The sequence below is a fragment of the Cystoisospora suis genome (assembly GCF_002600585.1).
Source record: "Cystoisospora suis strain Wien I chromosome Unknown contig_1233, whole genome shotgun sequence".
NCBI lineage: Eukaryota > Apicomplexa > Conoidasida > Eucoccidiorida > Sarcocystidae > Cystoisospora > Cystoisospora suis.
Genome location: NW_027154034.1, coordinates 58,694 through 78,057, shown reverse-complemented (window position 1 = coordinate 78,057; position 19,364 = coordinate 58,694). Strand labels below are relative to the sequence as shown.

Genomic DNA, 19,364 nt, shown 5'->3' with positions numbered 1-19,364 from the left:
GTCGCGTCCATCTGGCATACCCTGCGTTGCCGCTGAGGAACCTTCCCCGTCACTCTCTCGCAAAACGCGCTTGGCACAAAGGTGCATGAAAAACGGCTCAACTGGTAAAAAGCGAAGTGCAACGAGAAGAGATAGTTACGTGGTCGTCAACACTTCAGACGGTGAAACAACTTGGCACGCAGCGTCGTACGCCGGGCTTGAGAAGACAACACTCCATTCATGTAGCACTCCCGCGATCCGGCGGGGGCCGCTGGAATATGAAGTCGCAGCAGCGCCCAGAAAAAGTATTCCTGCTGGGCACCAGTATTCATTGTGTTGTCTAGACTCGCAGACAACCGAGTGACACGCGTGTATTAGAGTGCAGTTTTTTTCCGAGTGTTTCTGGAGACAAAGAGACACACACCACAGACCGGTTTTAGTGAGGACGTGTAGAGGGTTCGTTAGAAAGACCGAACAAAGAGGTTGCATTTCCAAGCTCCCGTCGCTCGAGAACTGAAAACAGTTAGGACAATATTCTTCCTCTGTCCTACTTGTACGCCGACTACTGACTTACGGAGCAGGAAGAGGGTAATGAGTGGGCAGCGTGTTTTCATCCAGGCACCACCGGGCGATGTAATCTGGTGCGGCACAGAAGCATAGAAAGGAGACAGGGAACAGTACAATGGATTCACCATCTTTGTTGCCAGGAGCCAATGCAGTACCACGGAGGAGCCTCAGCGTCCATACTTCGCCAGTTATGAGGCCACCAGTGCACAGACATGCTCAGCAATTGATAATTGCCCCTCTGCCACAACACACAAGGAAGCTGGTCTGCAGGGTCGCTACGGGATAGTACGGCAAACCCGCGTGGTCCTGCCGATGGTGCTCGTCGATCCGAGAAGACGAAATACCGAAGACCGTCGGAGTAGAATATGTAGACAGTCTGTAAGATAACACGGACACCAGATAGGACTAAAAATATGTACTCCGGGGTGTCTGAGAAACCGGAGTCAATGTTGATACAGGAGACAGTCTCTACGAGGAGAGTTCCGACGGCTATACTGGGTTAGGAAGCTTCATCTCCGAGATGTCCCTTAGTTAACTCAAAGCGCCAAGCCTCTAAACTCAGCGCAGAATCGAGTTAGTAAAACTTGCGAAACTCTGCTGCTGTCCATACATCCGCTGTCACTGCTAGCAATGAGGCACTCGCGCGCGCTGCCCTTGACAAATCGGAAAGCGTCGATAAAGCGCCACGCTGTCTCCCTGACGTAGGTCAATCTGTGCAAAAAAAGAAAATGTAGTACAGAACACAAGGCCTTGTCATGTGGACTTCGCTTAGTCTTCAGGTGTAGGTGCACACTTTTACACATATGAACGCCATGTAACACCGGTGTTGTTGTAAGGGGATGTGCTGCGGCCAGCGTCGGCTCCATATGACCCCACGGTCGCACTGCCTTGTCCCCCGGCTGAAACGCTCCTAATGGCACTCGCGGCGTCATGCTCCAACAACAGTGCTCATGCCTCGCGTCGACTGTCTCCCGTGAGTACGTAGAACAGGTGTTTTCTCAAGATCGCAGTAAACAAAGAAAGCTATATGAGAGGACGAGCAAAGAGACGCCCACGCCGGAGCCACGCCTTTGTGAGTTCTCCAGTTAGTAGAAACAAAATAGTGCAGAAGAGTCTCCTGACAGGTGTACGACTGCAGAAGAGTGGACGCACAAGCCAACTGAATCTGCTGCACAGAGCTTTTGATCGACACCTCCGGCATCCCTCTCTACCACGGGTCTAACCCACCTGTTCGTTTCCCGGGCAGGGTGTGTGGCTGTCGCTACGTGAAACGGCCGAAAGGTGAAGCGAAAGACGACCGATCTCAACGGTCCGCGACAACTGACAAACACCCGCCTGAAGTTAAGAAGACTGACCTTCCTGTCTTCACGGAAATGAGGAGAACCTTTGCCCGTCTCGGATCTTCTAAGCCATTCGCATCTCCACCGCGCCACCTGCTGCTTCCGCGTTCTGCCTTTGACGGACTATCCTCACGAACTCCAGCACCCTGCGTGGGCGGTGCCCCTTCCGCTTCTTTTCTCCTTGGACAAACCGCGAGGCCGATTGTTGTGCCATCTTGAGACCAGTCGGCACTGGTAATGCACCAGCTGTCTTCAGCCAGGTCTTCCTGATCGACACTTGTTGTATACGAGGGGGTCTTGCCGGGAATGTCAGGGCCAGAAAAGGATCCTGGCCTTTCGCTCGCCCGGCAAAGAAAGGAGCAGTCAAAGTTACGGGAAACCTTGAACCTAAGGAGCGGTCAGCAGGCAAAACGAATAGTCGCATTGAACTGGAATGCAGATCTTACTCCCAGCGCCAGATGCACTAGTTAAAGTGATACAACCTTCGTGTCCTCGGCCACAGAAGAAAATTCACGCTGCCAGAGTATCCTGGCGTGGTCTCGAAGGCAGCCGGGGTCCACCGCCAAGCAGGCCTGGGCGTTACCTAACGAGAGCCCCACAAGGGACAAAACCAGCTTCACTGAAAACCCAATACAATAACGTTGTAAAAAATTGGTCCCTCAGTCTGTGCTCCACAGAGAGTCCGAATGGCGACCTGTCACTCCGCAGGAAGTGGCCCGCCTGCGGCTACGCTGCGCGTCTTAGGAAGTAGCACACGGCTGAAGCAGCGTTACTGGAGAATGGCGAGCAGCTGGTGAATATCCATCTACAAACGGACAGGCCGTCACTTATGTATCTCTCAAGTCTGGAGCTGATCCGTGGCGGACAAATGCTGTAACGACGTGCGACGCTGTCCGTGCAAAACAGGCTCATGAAAACCTCACAGAAAACTTGTACGTGGACTCCGGAGTGCATGTAACGACTCGGGGAAGACGGCGTCTACCTGAAAGGACATGCGACGAGTTCTTAGTTAAGGTGAAGATGGTCACTCTTAAACGTCGTGCAAGTGTTTCTGAGCCCCAGGAGACGTACGAGCGCAAGAGCCTGTCGGTTAGCTTTACTTTGTAGAGGCCGTACGGCTGCCCTCTGCCGGTTGTCATCTTCCTCGCGACCAGTAAGAAATATGTAGGCCAGCCCGAAACCGTACTTCAAGACAAACAGATAAACTCGAGTGAAAGCGACCAGAGTTTGCCAAACCCCGCAACATCTGTATCTTGCCCGATACAGAGACCTCTCCCCTACCAAAACACTCTTGACGTCGAAGTGACAAGGAGACACATGAGAATCCAAATACGCCAAGGGCTTCCTGACCACCGCTTATTTCGCGTGCCGCCTAACTGCTGTACAGATGGACGATCCTCCACGAGTCTTGACTGCTTTTACGGCTAGCGTAAGTCTGTGTAGAAGAAAGCATTAGAAATCCGTTGGGACGACACACTCTAAGAACAAGTTCAGTCCGTTTGACAAGCGAATTATCATTAGTCGCGGCACACAGGATAAAGCATGCCGCCGTCCGAAAGCTCCCAAGAGCTATTGCATTGTCCTGGGTGTTCTATGCACTCGAGTTCCTCCCGACAGGCGAAGACGAGGACGGTGAAGTGGGCAGCCCTTCGACAAGGGGGTCGTGGTCACAAGCGGCTACCCTGAACAGGCCACGGTGCTCGTTGGGTGGAACTTGTCTTCGACCAGAAGCGCAGCTCACACAGGAGAAGACCAACTGAACGCTAGGAAACAGTGACCCGAGAATCCCGCACAGCCTTGCGACCAGAACTGGTGGCACAGGTATATGCTCAAGTTCACTTCCAACATCAAAAAGGTCCGGAAGGCCACGCTAGCTCCGTTCCCCCTGTGCACTATTCTTCCGTACAGAACGGGGGGCAGATGCATAGATATGTAGAGACTCTCCTGCCGGAAAGAGAACAGTGTATTCAGTCCAAGCTGTTCAAGGCCACTTCGCCACATTTAGGCCCAGGCACGATTTCCAGGCGGAGCGCGGATCCAGGTTCCCCTGTGAGTCGCACGCAAGCCCAAACAGCCGTCACGACTTAATGAAATGAAAGACGTGAGAGATAGCACATACCTCCCGGTGAAGGTGTCGCGATATTTACTGAAAACCAAGTGTGGCGAGCTAAGGCAGGGGGGCGTCGGGAGGCGCAGCTGCTTCTGCCGTCCCTCCTGCGACCAAAGTCAGGTCCGACAAGAGCGACACACTCAACGCGAGTACATTTCACAAAAACTCAATGTTTAAAACTTCTCCGCGACAGAATGCTCCGTGTCCCGTCAAACCATGTCGCATGTAAATCTGTGCATGCGGTATGTGGAGTCAGTTGTAGCACGAAGGGACTGAGGACTACCGCGAAATGTGCCATAGAAAGTCCCCAGGACTTAGAGCCTGAGATGAGGGGGGTGTTTAGCATTTAGGCCGTGACAAAAGTGCCCACGCAAACTGTCACAGTTTCACAAACGATTACAAGAGGTGGTCTTGCTCTGCGTTGAATCACATAGCTGAAAGGAAACACAGCTGGCCAATGCTCAGCACTTGTCTAACACTGAATGGTTGCGCTGATCCCTCCCACGACCAGAACAGGGAGACCAGCTGCGCAGTTGGTAAGAGCACACAACGTACACTACGATTCTCACCCTGTGTCCCAACTCGCTAGCCCGACGAGCCCAGACGTATAGCTATCATGGCTACAAAGAAGGACCCAAACTACAGTGTGTACTAGTGAGGTTGAGGCCACTTGTGAAGTGGACAGGCAGATTACAGTACTCCGGGAAGGCTCCACAAGCCTGTGGGCGGCTGCGACGGCATCTTCTTTGCTTTGACGCGTTTGGGCGTTTTCCTCGTATCGTGCAGACTGTCACCGACACTAATTGTCGGACTGCTGAGAGGCGCCTCGACATTCTTAGCTGGAGCCGTCTGCGCCTTCTGGACACACTTTCCAAATGTCTCATCCTGCCCGAACTCCGTAGGCTCGTCTCTCTCTCCATGGGTGACTCCGCTACGGCTCACCGCACCGCAGACCGTTCAGCTCACTGAAGAACGTTTTCTCCAGCACACCGTCAGTCTTGTGATGTAGCACAACGTGTACCACGCTCCTGCCTCAGCGGAGGTCCCTAGCTTGCTACTTCTCGCTTTCGTCGTGCAGTTTTACAAACTGAGTATTGATGATTGATACTGACCCGAGTATCCCAAAGATACAGATTATGCCTACCACCGAGGTGCCGACACACAGGGGCTGCCGCGGCCGAGTGGTAACCCTGCTCCACGGTGATGCATCCAAGCAACAGCTGCGGCCGCAATATTGGCTACACAATCACCCGCGGTAGCCCCCTGACGTCTCTGAGATAGCCGCTCGTCTCTACACTACTCCTCAACACAACACATCAAGCGTGACCAGCGAAACCCGATGTTTGTCTTCTTCACACAGGCTTCACGGCAAGCAGCGCGCCTGTTTACATTCCGATCGTGGAGGGTAGCCGGGCAGCCACAGAGCGGTACCAACTGCCATCCCTCTACAAGCACGAGGATGTCGGGCGCCGCGCCGGTTGACGTCGAAATCGCCGCCTCTGCTCGGCTCATCGATCACATTCCTCCCTTCCGATCCGAGCAACCGGACCCTACGGCTCATCTTGGACTACTCGTCACCTACGACGAAGTGGTGACAGGAGAGAGAGCCCAGGTGAGGATGATGGAAAAGCCCAGACAGCAGCACATCAAAACAAGTCTGCCGAGAGTAGCAGCCAGCAGTCAGACCAGTATCCGGAGACGACTGAATGGTCCCGACGCTTACGCCATGCTCTCACGAGAACAAACCAAAAGTGTTCTGCTTTTTAACGTATTTCACAAGTGTCTCACGTTCAGCTGAGCTCGAACGCGTTGTCAAAACAAAAGCAGTGCTCCCTGTACTCGTCGACGGCATTTCTTTTTTATCTCTCGCCTCTTCCTTATTAGCTCAGGGAGCTGCCACCAGGCTACGGTTCCGATGTGCTCCCTGTAGCACTCCGGAACAAAGTGGAGCCGCCACTCTACCAACACTACAGTCCTAAAGTCAACTACTGCTTCAGTGAATCCGCAACATAGCTCACGTGAGGCAGGCGCATCGCTGTTTTGCCGGGCTGGTACTGAAATGAAATTATGCAGACACACGAATTCGGAAAAGTTGTCAGGGCTAGACCGCCGGACAATCGTTTTTTCATCGGCAGCCTTTCCTCCTCTTGTCCTAGTATCACATGTCCATCAGCATCATTGACCACACACTGTCAGCCTCTTCTTCTGCCGGTTTCCGACTTCTACCTTGGTCTCTCTGTCCTCGTGCGTCCGACACTGCTCCACCCCGAGATCTCGAGGTCACGAGATTATCACTTCGAGAATCGTTACTACCGCCCAAAAGAAGTGTCGCGTGATCTTCAGCAGCACCGTCAAAAACACGGGGAAAACTGGCCCGCATGACTTTTTCGATTTCTTCGTCAGCGTTGTGGGCTTCCTGCATCTGCCCACTGCCTGCGCTTAGAGACGTACTTTCTCGGCCTTGATCGCCCCCAGCATCCACCCAGCACGTGCAAAAGCCCACAGGTTGTTGCGGAGCAGCTCTTACCAGCCTTCGCCTGCCTGACGGCGTGCTTGAAGAAGGTAGACGAAGAACCTCCAGCAGAACTTGTCGCTTGCAACGGGGACAGTCCTTCGCTACGCTCTTGACAATAGATAAAGAACACACCGCACGGGCATGACTCTGACAAGAAGAGAAATCATTGCCAGCAGACTCGCGTTTTGCAGCCCAACAAAAGTTCAGGTGACAGAAACATGAAAGAGCCTGTCGCTGAGCTTTAGAACCTCCCCTTGCACACCCACTCACATGCCTAAAAGAACCGGGCGCTTCTCCGTCACCAGGGTCGCCCGTCCCAGAAACGCCCCACCTCCTCGATCTGTCCTCAGCCGCAGTGAGGCCAAACAACTCCTCCTGCCCCGCCGACTGTACTTCTGTTGAGCCAGGCGCTCCGCAGCAATGACAGCACCATGTTTCGTTAGTCATGCTCGACTGCTGTGCGACTAGGGGCGCTGAGCCCCAACTACCCCGCGTTCTGCTGCTGGTCCGCGTACTTGTGCTTCCCAGCGTGTCCCGATGAGCGCTGGAATCCAGGCACAATGCCGAGAGGCCGCTAGTGGAGTGTCCACCAGGCCTAATCCTTGACTGATTAGGTCTTCCAGTGTCTACGGCATACGCGTCTGCCCCCGTCTGCGCAGCTGGGCCAGGAGAGAATCCACTCACATAAGGTGACGCAACATCCTCCTGTCTGTCTCCATCACAGCAGCGCGACACAGCCGAAGTCCCGGTCTCTCCAACAAAAGGCGAGTCCACTCTCCACCGCATCCACCGCTTATCGCCATTCCAAACTCGTTGCCCTCTTCCTTCAGGCGTATCGCTCCCAACCGTGGGCGGACCCTCCTGTGCCTGCTGGCCACAGCCCCCTTCCTCGACAGACCGACGCCTTCGGAAGAAAGAGAACAGCGACTCCAGAAGACGACCACAACGAGAGACACCCACAGGACCGAAAGAGACTGCAGCGCCCAGTTTCCCTTCTGGGGGTGGAACGAAAGGTTTCACTTTCTCCGGAGAACGCGACAAACCACTGATACTTGATGAGGTGGCCATGCCGAAGGCTCCTTCTTCTCTTAGCGCTTCACTAGTACTCCCCGGCGAACAGGTGCTCACCTCGTCGACTGGGTCTCCAGTGTAATCAGAGAAGGATGCTGCCATCTGCGTCAAGGGACCATGCCATGACGAACGCTGATCTGAGGTGCTCCGTCTCTCATCTGCACACCTCTCGCAACAGCACTTGTTGTGTCGCGGGCTCCTCTTCACTGCTCCATCTTCCGCAGAAGGAAACCACCCGGATCTGGCAGGTGTGCTAGCTATGTGCCTCACCCGATCTACAGCGGAAACAGGGACCGAAAAGGATGCGCACGAAACCGAGGAATGCAAGGCAACGGACTTGCCGTCTGCAGCGAACGAAGAGGCACACAAAGGTTCATACGAGCCGGCAGCAGACCCAGTCGCGGGAGAGGCTGGCGCACATGGAACCCGTGTCTCCGGGTCCCCATAAGCCGCCAACTCGTTGGGGGCCGGGAGACGGCATGGGAACGGCGATAACTTCACAGCTTCCCGCTGACTGCTTCGGCTGTCGAGAAGAGGCGAACAGTGACGCAGAAAGGAAACCGGAGGCAACGCTAGAATATGCGGGGGTGTACTAACACTCCACCCCTGGCGTGTCTGCTCCGGTTGACTGAGAGGAGCAGTCCCTACCTCTTGGTGGAGCTTCTTTGCTGGTGTCATACTCAGGTGCTGTCCCACCCAACGAGGAATGAATGCCCTCTCATCAGTCCTCCCCCTCCCTCCCCGTACTTCACAAGAGCTGCAACAGCAGCTGCGAGCCCGCCGCTTCCGTAACAGGTAAGGACGTTTGGAAACAGGAAACGAAACAAGCAACGGAGCCGGAAAAGACGTCCTCCCTTCCGAGACGGAGCGGGACAACTGACACAGCGGAGAAACTTGGAGTGCAAGAGAAGGTGAATCCGTTTTCTCGGACAACGCAGCGTGAGTTCTCCGCGCATGTCCCGCAGAAGAGGAAGTGACGGCGGACACAGGAGGATAAACATCCCTGCCACATCCTCCACAGTTCGGCTGCGAGCCTGGCGACAAGTAAAAACTAGAAGCGTTCTCTGCATCCAGCGAACGCAGAGAAGGAGTGGACGAGCCAGAAGAAGCAACACCGTACGAACCATGGCCACAGAGTGACTCGGGTAAGTCAGGGCCCCCGCGACTCCTTGAACACCGGGCGCCGGAGTCCGCTGTTCTGGTGATCCTTAGCGGAGTGCTTGCAGTGTGCAAACCTAAGCCTCTACAGAGACCCTTCTCCGTCTTCCCCCGTTCTACGCTAACTGCAGTAGTAACACCACAGGATACACTGCAACAGGGCCGCATCGACGGTTCAAGAGCGCTGTCTCCCACGACGCCCAATGAGACGTTACAAGCTTCTTTTGTTATTTCTTTGGGACCAGATACCGGGGGCTCGCCGACTGAAAGAACACCACGTAGTTCTCTGTTATGTTTTCTCCGTGAACTATCCACAGCTGCAACACGCCCGCGAACAGCGGAATCCACTCCGGGTCGCCAGCGACTGCCGGCGTTTCGGCTCCTTCCCCCAAAAGCTTCAAAAACCGCAACCGCCCGCCGGGCATTCTCTGCTTCTACCTGCTGGAGACGCTGCTGCAGCAGCGCGCACTCCGCTCGAGCCTCTTGCGAGGCTTCGATCAACATTTGTTGCAGCTCCCGTTCCATCAACCTGCCAGTCAAGGACTGCCCGAAGGTTGCGGCAGGGACCGCCGCTCCGTAAAATACTCCCGATACAGAGCGACCATGCTGAGAACCTGGAAGATATTCCTGTTGTTTTGAGACTCGAGTCGCACCGAGGTCCTTGTTTGTCTGTTCTGTGTTGTCTGCATCCAAATCTGCGGCGCCAGAATGGGTGAGGGCGATTCCCGCCTCTCGCCATGGTGCTTTTCTCACTTCCTTGGAGAGGTCACCGAATGCTTCAACCGGGCAACTTGCCGAGACCTCTCCCCCACCTTCACGGGGCTCCTCGCTTGTTGCTGTCTTTGGGTACGGTCTCAAGATTTCATTGCTATTGTCTATTCCGGTTTTCAGAAATCCCGTAGCTCCTTTTCTGGGACAATCCGAGCCCTGTAGAGGTGAACTACTCGCCTCGGAAACTGCTGAACTGCCTTCAGTTTCTTCGGGAAGAGTACTTATGTGAAGGGCTGCCGGAAGGCTCAGCAGCCCGGCATCGGCCGCGGCTTCAGTTCGTGTCTCCCATTCAAGCGCAGACACCTGTTTCGGGTTTACAAAGCCGTAGGGGTCCGCTGAACCCTCTGTTCTCTCATCTCCTGGCGGCAGCGCAGCTTCCGTCGTTGGCCTGACCTCTTCCATTGCGCTCCTACGGCTGCTCGCCCTGCCGTCCTCATCGATCCTCACGGACGAGGGAAGCATACCTTGTGTGCCTGGGCGGCAGTACCTCTCGTCCGTTAGCCAGTCTACAGCGCAGGATGCCAGCGCATGCTGGCCAGAGGAAGACGCGAGAGACGGAGAAAGAAACAAAGCAGCGGGAGATCGACAGGCTCGCAAGCAGTCGCTTCTAGAGAAGAATAACCTACCAGCGTTCGACGAAGGAAAGGACGATGATCTCCTCACCCGCACGCGGGCCATGCGAAATAGCCTGTTCACAGAAACGGGTGCAGAAGCAGGGGGCGAGGACCTCCGGGGAGAAGGAAGAGACACTATTCCCAAGGTGGGAGACGACGTTCTGGAAGAGAATCCAACGCAGCACTGCTCTTGCTGCAAATCTTTATCAGCAGCAGGGAGAGATACCACAGACACTGCATGAGGTGGCTGGACTGCCCCCAGCGGCCAAGCACCAGACTTCTCAGTCGGGGTCTGACAGCTAAGCCCACCACTCCTGCTGAGAAAGCTATTCAATCTTAAAGATTGCTTGGGAACGGGGAGTTCCTCCCCAACGTCACTCTGTCTTTCAACGCGTCGACACCGTCCTTCTGTCCCGTCCCATGTGCGACTCAAGGAGTTTTCTTTTACTTGCATCATCTGCTTCGTGCCCTTGCCATGTTTCCTGTCGTGACCTCTTCTTCCATAGGATCCCTCTCCCCGGCTTCTTCCACGCCTGCCTCCCCCTTTGGCCTGCGAACTTTCCCTGACTTTCTGCTCATCGCTGTTGAATCCAGAAAACCTTGATCTACCTCCTCCTCGCTTTCCTCGTGGTGCAATCCCTCCAGTGACGGCACGCCAAGCTGCTACCGTAGCCGCATGGGCAAAAGATGACGGAGGGAGAGGAGAAGAGCCACAGGTCCCACCACAATAAGAAGGTACAGAAAACCTTCGTACCAAAGAGCAGGCAGATGTCCGAGGAGAAGAACGCCGGCGCCGGAGTGGTGAACAACTTCTCCTCGTCGGGACAAGCTCAAGTGCGAGGCAAGAAGGAGGCCCGGTGATTCGTGAATTCTCGCGTCTCGGCCCCTGTGAAGCGCTTCGATCCAGGTACACGCCGGTTTCTCCAGCTGTAGCAACCACTGTCACAACAGCGACATCACCGGCCAGCTCTGCTGATGGACGGGCCTGTGACTGCATTCTCCATCTGCCATCACACGCCATACTTTTCTCAGAAGATCGCCCCACTCAATACTGCATTCTTCGAACGTCAGATCCCTGACATGCCGTTCATCCTTCGACCGGCGTGATCTTACGCCCTGCAGTGATGCAGCCGTGCGCTCCCTCTCACTTGGCGCACCCGACCAAACATCTCCCGAAGCATGTGTAGCAATTGACATGACCGACAGAGGTGAACACCGACAAGCTGATAATTACATCACCTTCGGCGTCCGCGCAAAGTCGACGAGTATCACGGCAGATGAGAGCTGAACCGGGACACAAACCACCTGACCACTCCCAGAAGTGCTGGATTGTAGTCAGTCGAGCTGCTCTGATTCGCCTTAAGCGCAGGAGGCATCACTGTGGTTCTTGACGAAAGTCAGGTGCACCGCGGTGACTGCTGGCATTCCCGAAGCTCGTAAGGAAACTCCTGATGACGCACAGGTGACCGTGCTCCTGCCTCCCGCAGAAAGCAGGACGGCATGCGATGTCACGGCACCCACGCGCTAGCGCTCTTGCACAAGGTTCTCTCACCACCTGGTATGTAAAAAAAAAATTGTTCGGACATGATTCTTTCGCCTTCACGAAATCGCGGCCGCAGTGCATGGAAACCACGGGAGCTGCTGACTGGGATTGCGCCTTACACCCACAGGCCATTTGTAGGGATCTGGATCTCGAAACAGATCTGCACGCGGAAAGGGTTCCTCTCACATACGAAATGAACAACTTCTCGAACGAACGCGTCGAAGGCAGCAGACTGTCCGACAAGCCAACGGTCATCGGCACGAACAAAGAAGTCGTCAGCAGCTCGTGTAACCATCCGTCACCGGCAACTTCCCCTTAGCCCGTTGTATCCTCACACCGGATTGCCGAGGGCAAAGGTACGTTCATGCAGTTCTTGGCGTGGCGCCGCGTACCGCATGCCTAGCCCAGAAAAGCGTCCCTGGCTGTTAGGTGGTCCGGTAAGAGAAGGCTCAGGGGTAGCAGACATCTATAAAAAAGAGAAGAAAGCTCGGCAGTTACGGAGGAGGAAACACACCGGAACTGGGGATGAACGAGGCCTCTACAACCTTCTTGTTCAGCGAACAAGCGAACTTCTACACAAGAGAATGTGAAGCAAGACGGCCGGGCAACTTGTCGGAACGGCCGCGCGGCTCAAAAACAATGTTGGCGCGCTCTTCCGAACGCTGCTCTCAGTCCTGCGAAACGGACAGCGAGATAAGACAAGCGCTTGCGCAAATGTCCTACTACCCCGTTTCAGAAGTAGAAGGGCAAAAGTATCTTGAACGTCTTTTTTCCAGTTGGCATTCAAAGTGAAGTTGCCCTACAGAAACGAGCGACCAAAGAGACGTCGATTTGCACAAACGCAGACCAGCAGGGAGGGGCCGCCAGCCCGAAGCGGCGGCAAAATACTTTTGGACTATTTTGTGGTCTGCTCTGCGTGTCCTCATGCAGGAAGTGAACACGACACGCGCACCTTCCCCTCAAAGAAGTCCTGAGAATGTGCCGCTGGAAAAAAGGGGCTGTTGGAATCCTTCTCAACGGCCAGTCAAAGAAGAGAGTTTATCCGCAAGATAGGTACGGGGGTGGGACAGCGTCACACGTCGCGGGAGATCCAGTTGGCACTGCTCAATCAGCTTGCTTGTCTGATCAATCACAGGAAAAATCCAGGGTCATTCAAAGACTGAAGGACATGACACAGAGGAAGATGCAACGGCGTACCTTTCATAGACCTGGAAGAAGTGGCCCCCTCCACGATCCAGGGCTTCTAGCACGAGGGAAGTGGGCGGAATAAGTTTGTGTTCGAGAAGCGAGTGAAGGCGCATCCCCGCTTTCCCATCACACCGGCGCATACCAGGCCTACCTGGGGCACCATCGACTGCTGAACTTATCGAATCCAACAGAGGGATCCTCATTTACCTAGTCACCTCTTGCACGCACGTCTTCCACGCTGATGCCAGGACGCGCAAGAGACAGTCCAACAATCCAGAAGCTCGCCCTTGCCATCGTTTGACACGTGACACTGCGGCTAGCTACGGTCAAACGGATACGGTCGGCAGGGATCAGTACGCCAGTCCGCTTCGTCTTCCTCGCGATACCGTTTCTCCTGTGACCTGTCTCCACCCTCTGAGTCCTCGCTTGCTGACATTGCGAGCGCGCGGCTCCTGTCCACGGCCGGCCAGCCTTCAGTCTGGTCGAAGCTCTCTGTCAGTCTGGTACAGACAGATGTACTTGGTGTCGTAGACTTGAATGCCCTTGTTGCGTGTCCGAATCGTGTCCCGCCTACTAATGCGGGGAGTATCACTAACACTACGGAAAGGAGAGTGGACGACGGACGGAGCTTTCGTCGATCGCGTCGGAAGCTGCAGCTCCGATCCTCCCGTGCTGCTTTTCGGGAGTGCAGAACAACTATGGTGATTCCAACTGTTAGCGGACCTCTCCAGCATGGGGTTCCCCGAGGTCGCATAGCTCAGCTGTTTAGTCAGTATGCGAGGTACAGATCGGTGTATAATGATCTGAGAAGCGCGTTGTTGAAGTTTGGCACAGCCTAGGCATACCAGCCTGATTTGGAAGCTGTCTTGCCGTGTATCCGCAAGGTGTACGTTCACCTGGATCGGTGGGTTCACAATGTCGTCAATACCTGCTGCTGGCCCCAAGTTCTGTAGGGTTCGAGCGCTTTGGACGGTCGCCCGTTACAACAGATACTGTACGCGGCTGGCTCTTCAGTATTGAGCCCGGCTGCAGCTCACGTATCGCGACAGCGAAGAGGCAATGCTCCCAATCCCTCTTATGGAATCGAAGCTAAGCCTGCGCTGATGGTGAGCGCTTCCGCCATTCTAGGGCAGAAAGGGAAGAACACACAGAGTCCTGTTTCTATGGCTAGGACGTCTCCACAGACCGTCTGCGTCAAACTGGTATGGGCTGAAGCCCCCATCACAGTAATCTGCACTTTCTACGGCAACTATACGGACGGCACTCTTCCCTGCGCCGATACCGTCCTGCTGCCTTTCGCAAAAATATCATGGAACTCCGATCAGTCATCAGGCACCGTGAGACAGTCGTTGCGGCCATCTCCTCTACCGCTGAGATCATGAATTGATAAAGTATCTGGTGTCGAACCAGACAGTCTCCACGACACCCACTAAAGCCGCCGGCATCCTAACGTTTACACTCAAGCAGTACAACCCATCCGTCTCCAAAGTACGATTTGCACAAGGTCCGTCTCCACGTCGAGATTTCCGCAACGGTCTACAACGCGCAGGGACCTCGGACTCCCTAGCAAAGCTCCACAACGTTCAGTTGATTCCCGCACACATACTGTTCTCTTCGCTACACAGACTGGACCCACGGTAAGCGAAAAAAAAATGTTGCGAACTACAAGGCCTAGGCTGACGCGAGCACATGGGGCATGCCCGGCACGCAACCCTGGAATTTGTTTCTGTGCCAGTCATAGCTATGCCCACCGAGAAGCGGCATGCTTGCAAAGAAATCCCGTCACGCTCCAGCCAGAGTGGTACCAGTGTGTCACTACCACAAAGCCACAATCGGAATGACGCCACTAACTCCGTCGGAGACGCTGAAACCTCCATCATTGAAAAACATCTGTGAATTAGTTCTCCAGTTCATCAGAGACACGAATACCTGAGCTGCGCAGACCAGCAGCCGCCATTCTTAGGGTGCCGCCGGCAGGTTCAACCAAATGCAGGCATTCATCCAGAAGTCACCACCATGAGGTTGTATCAAAAAAAAGACCACAAGCGAACACCGTAAAGCACGCAGCTCACAGCGTCTCTAAACATGTCACGGTTCCAGTCAATCTGCAAAAAAAACGGCCGTGCGATCACCATCATATCGTTCAACGGGGCTATAGTGCCACTAGGCACCTCGTAGTCCCTTACTAAACGCTCGTGGCCTAAACCAACAAGTGTAGAACGCAACCGCGTAGGAACGATACGATGCGCCGCGAGACCTCTGCTCCTTCACCCTGGCCCCGCACGTGAAAACATCTCACAAACCCGCACTGCTCTACCGGGTGGAAAGCAGTTTAATAGCAGCTGTTCATTCCCTCTCTGCCCCGCGCGAAACCCGTAAGCCTGCAGCAAAAGCTAGAAACATACGTCGATTTCGTTCGGGAGCGCTCTCCCCGGCCATAAACTCAGCCTTAAGAACACCGGCAGTCTTCCGCCTTGCCTGTCCTCTAAAACTATTGGTGTGTAGTCTTCTTTCACAGATGTGTAAGAGCCTCTTGCCTACACCTTCCACCTTGACGGTCAATTTTCCTCATCTCGGACACAACAAACAAACAAGAGTAACAAAAATGTTTCCGTCGACAACGTTGCCTGCGTACTCCTTTACAAGTAGAACTCTCCTCCAGGCGTCCCCGCCGGTCCGCTGCCAGCTCCAAGTACCCCAAACTGCTGAGTTCCATTCCTAGGCTGCTGCGGTGGCAAGTACCCCGAAAAACCCTGCTGCTGTCCAGCCATCACGTCGCTTCTATGTGAGTGCACCCCTTGTCTCATTAACGGATCTCCGCCCATAGGCATTCCTCCTCCCGGTGACGGGGCGCCCCACACTACCTGCGAGTCGTGAGACCCCAGTCCCATCGAGCCCTGCTGCTGCTGGAACCCCGACAGCATTTGATCGTGCATTCCGTAAGGCACCGCGCCCCCTGCTGGTTGAAAAGGCGCTCCAGAGGGAACGCCTCTACTATCGTACATGTCCATTCGTGGCACCTGGGCCCCACCTAGCGCTCCCGTAGACGGTAGCAAAGGAGGCGCAGTCCCCCCTAGATCTGTCTTTCCGCCCTGACCAATGTTGCCTCGGGGCTGCGGCATGCGCGGGGCACCCGTAGATGAGCCCCCGAAGGTGTGCTGTGACTGCTGAGAGAAGATCGAGCCCACGGAACCACCAGGACCTTGCGCTGGCTGAGACGAAGGTGGAAGAGCACCGGGCGTCGCCGAACTTCTCTGATTATTCTGCTGAACCACCTGTGACTGAGACAGCATCTGCTGCTGAGCCCTGGTGTTCTGCATCATCTGTGGCTGATGGGAGCTGCGCGACATCGCTTCAGACGAAAGAAGCGCAGTACTCTGCGACTGCTGGTGTAATGCTGGATGAACCTGCTGAGGGAAGTGCAGGGGAGGACCGAGGAGGGTCTGCTGAGGAGGACACGGAAAGGGCTGATGTTGGCGCTGACCAGATGCGGGCATTGTAACCCCTGAAAAAGAAGCAAAAAGCCGCAAAACTTCGTGCGCGAGTACGAATCTTTGATTACTGCAACTGGTACGAAAAAATCGGACACCTCAAGACACTGGACTCAGCCCCTACACGGCGACGCCAATAAGAACAGAAGAACAGAAAACAACACGCAAGTCCCACAAGGTTGTCGATGCAAACCTCGCCGCAGCTGCAGTGCTATACACCTCGGTTGAGCAAACGTGATGTACTGAGTACCATTTTGGGTGTGGAGAACAAAAAACGCTCAGTCGTGAAAACAAGCTCCTTCAGACACCTAACACTGACCACGTAACAGACGTCCCCTCCCCCCCGAGTGTTCGCGCTGAACCTGAACGGCGAGAACCATCTTACGCATAACTAGCAGAATCCCATTCCGTCGGTAGAGAGGAGAAATGCAGAGACTTACACCGGCTTCACACAGCAGCCGCAAGAACAGAGAAGGGCCGAGGAGAATAAATTCGACCCCACTACTAATGATCACATGGCACCTAGGACTCACTACTCAGCATACAGTTGCCCACACTCCCTCTCATGCACTGCTGCCTGCCACCCACTTACCCACAGCCATATGCGGCGCCCCTAACGTCGTGTTCATTTCTCCGCCGTCAGCTCTGTGTCCGGCGGGACCTCCTGAACGCTGCGCCGCGCCACCCGCAGAGCAGCCGGCATCTCTCGCCCAAATCGCGGCGATCGTGTCCGGAGCAACTCGGGAAGATGCTACAGGTTGACTGAAATTCGAAGACCACAAGGAGTAGCCCGCGGCTCCAGAGGAAGGCGACGCGGCCGCACCTGCTGAAGGGACACCCCCTGTAACGCCAGCAGACTGATGCTGCCTGGCGCTTCCTTTAGGCTGCGCTGATCCTTGGCTTTCCAGCTCCCCTGTAGGGGTAAAAGTTTTCATCTGACCTCTCTGAGATGCGTACCACGGATCTGCAGTGCCCGCGAGACTGTTGCTGGGACTGCTCATTCTGGACCCGAAAGAAACTGCCTCCCTCTGGTCTTTTGCCCCGTAGTTCGGCCCCACCGCTGAGCCTTCCCTTTCAGCGTTCTCCTGACCGAGGGGGACCTGTCGGTCGTCCTCGGGTTTGTCTGCACGATAGGACACAAGGCCCTCGGAGCCTGAGACAGTCCCTCCACTTGTAGGTTCTACCTCGTAACCCGACTTGGACGCACGCGCAAACTGACGAGCTCCTCCCCGACCATTGCATCGACTCGAAGCTCCCCCAGGGAACGGGAGCAGGCCCGACCCGTCAAGTTTCTCGGTCTCGCTCGATGCAGATTCATTTTTGTGGTCTTCGTGCACAGACGGATTTTCTGATGATCCCGTGGCTATCTCAACTGTTGTGGCTGTCGACAGAGCACAGCTCGACTGATCCTTCTTTGGCCCCCGCTTTTTCTCCGCTAGCTCGGGCTTTCCCACCGAAGGCTCCTTAGCGCCCCTGCCGGCCTGAGAGGACCGCGTACTCACGGCACCTCCCCCGCCGGCACCCTGCCCCCGATGATGATGACCTCCCTTTCCCTCTTCCGTGGGAGATGCAGATGTGTTTCTGCCACCTTGAGCACCGCGTTTACTGGCGCCTGACCCTGACGTCGGGCCAGTCTGCTGGACGCTACCGTTCCTTCCCGCTGGTCCTGGCGTTGACGAGACGTTATTCTCATCGGGAGAATTTGACTGCGCGCTGGGGGTCCACGCCGTTGACTGCTGCCCATTCTTTCTGTTTCTCGATTGAGCACCTTTTTCTGATCCTTTCTGTTGTTCAACTCGCTTACGCTTCTCTTGCTGCTCTCGTCGCTTGCTCTTCACTAACTGAAAGCCCTCTTCATCAGGAGCCGCAGCCATCTGTTCGTTCTCACTGTGCTGATTCGCCACTGACGAAGAGCACCCGTCGGCACGCCCGGACGGTTCATCTGCCATTCCTTGAGACGAATGCTCACCGCCGCGGTTCCCCCCAAACTGGCCTTTCGACCCGCCGGTACTTCCGCGACTGCCGCTTCCGCGACTGGTTGAAGAAGAGACGCCACCTCGAGACTCCTGGCCTCGCTGAGACTGCGGCACTCCATGATCAGGAGTGGTCACAGGGCCGGGACCAGCGGATCCGGTCCGTGCTCTAGACTTACCTGGTCCGCCCCCACCTCCACTTCCCGCATTATTCGCGAACGCAGATGCCCCCTTTGGCGAATTGCTTGGCGCCTTTCCATGTGGTCGCGGGGCGCCCCCTATCTGACTAAGACCCCCTGAACTTCCACCGGCCTCGTTTTCACCGGCCTCTGCAACCGCAGGCGCTACTCCGCTGTCATCCCTGACTTTCTTCGTAGCCCCCTTCGGCAACCACACGGCTGCCGCTCCGCCAGAACCTGTGGGACCCCGTGCCCCCGCTGACCCTCGGCCTCCTCCAGCGCACGAAGGCGAAGCATTCCCGGACGAAGATGAGCCTGCCCCAGCTGCGTCTGGTACCTTGGGAGTGACACCACTGCCCGCCTGTACGCCACATGATGAAGACAACCCGGACGCATTCGCCTCCACTGTACTGGCCTGCCCAGGAGAAGACCGAGGTCCTTGTGGTCCACCCGTACCTCTGTTCCCCTGGCCCCGACCGCCCGCACTACCACCCGAAACCGACCCCTCTCCCCCCGACTTCCGCGGACCACCCTTGCCGCCTGACTGAGAAGCTTGCTGCTGAGAAGAAACGTCCGCTGAAGGACTAGCACCCTTCGTAGTCGGTGCCTGCCTTGACCATCCTAGCTCCGCATCTGCTGTAAGGACACGTTTCTGATGATGATTACCCGAGGAGCCTGCCTCATCGGTGGCGGCTGAGCCCCCGGACTTCCCACCACGACCTCCGCCGCGCCCCCCTCCTCGGATCGCCTGTTGTTGATCCCGTCCTCTCGCATCAAACGGACGAGACTGCATTGCCGAGTTCTGCTGCTGCCCTCCCCGAGCTGCCGCTCCCGTAGCCTCTCTCTCGGCGTAAACTCGCTCCGT

At 55.6% G+C, this 19,364-nt stretch overlaps 3 protein-coding genes across 3 annotated transcripts in view; all 3 read right to left on the bottom strand.

Annotated features, from left to right (window-relative positions):
• Positions 1-46: 46 nt before the first annotated feature.
• Positions 47-4,847, bottom strand: CSUI_002907 (uncharacterized protein). Its single transcript, XM_068063106.1, has 5 exons — positions 2,958-4,847; positions 1,902-2,266; positions 1,157-1,257; positions 554-617; positions 47-381 (listed from the first exon to the last, which is right to left on the bottom strand). Exons 1-2 carry the CDS (start codon positions 3,023-3,025, stop codon positions 1,951-1,953), a joined length of 384 nt encoding a protein of 127 aa, XP_067924924.1. The 5' UTR covers positions 3,026-4,847; the 3' UTR covers positions 47-381; positions 554-617; positions 1,157-1,257; positions 1,902-1,950.
• Positions 4,848-5,670: 823 nt separating this feature from the next.
• On the bottom strand, positions 5,671-12,974 carry CSUI_002906 (serine-rich adhesin platelets domain-containing). The gene has a single exon (XM_068063105.1). It carries the CDS (start codon positions 11,144-11,146, stop codon positions 6,155-6,157), a length of 4,992 nt encoding a protein of 1,663 aa, XP_067924923.1. The 5' UTR covers positions 11,147-12,974; the 3' UTR covers positions 5,671-6,154.
• Positions 12,975-14,414: 1,440 nt separating this feature from the next.
• The window catches only part of CSUI_002905 (collagen alpha-1 related protein), a 13,744-nt gene continuing 8,794 nt past the window's right edge, over positions 14,415-19,364 (bottom strand). The window contains exons 9-10 of the mRNA XM_068063104.1: positions 16,940-19,354; positions 14,415-16,361 (exon numbers count right to left, since the gene is read on the bottom strand). Coding sequence (XP_067924922.1) covers positions 15,496-16,361; positions 16,940-19,354 — 3,281 coding nt within the window. The 3' untranslated portion in view covers positions 14,415-15,495. The remainder of the gene's footprint in view (positions 16,362-16,939; positions 19,355-19,364) is intronic.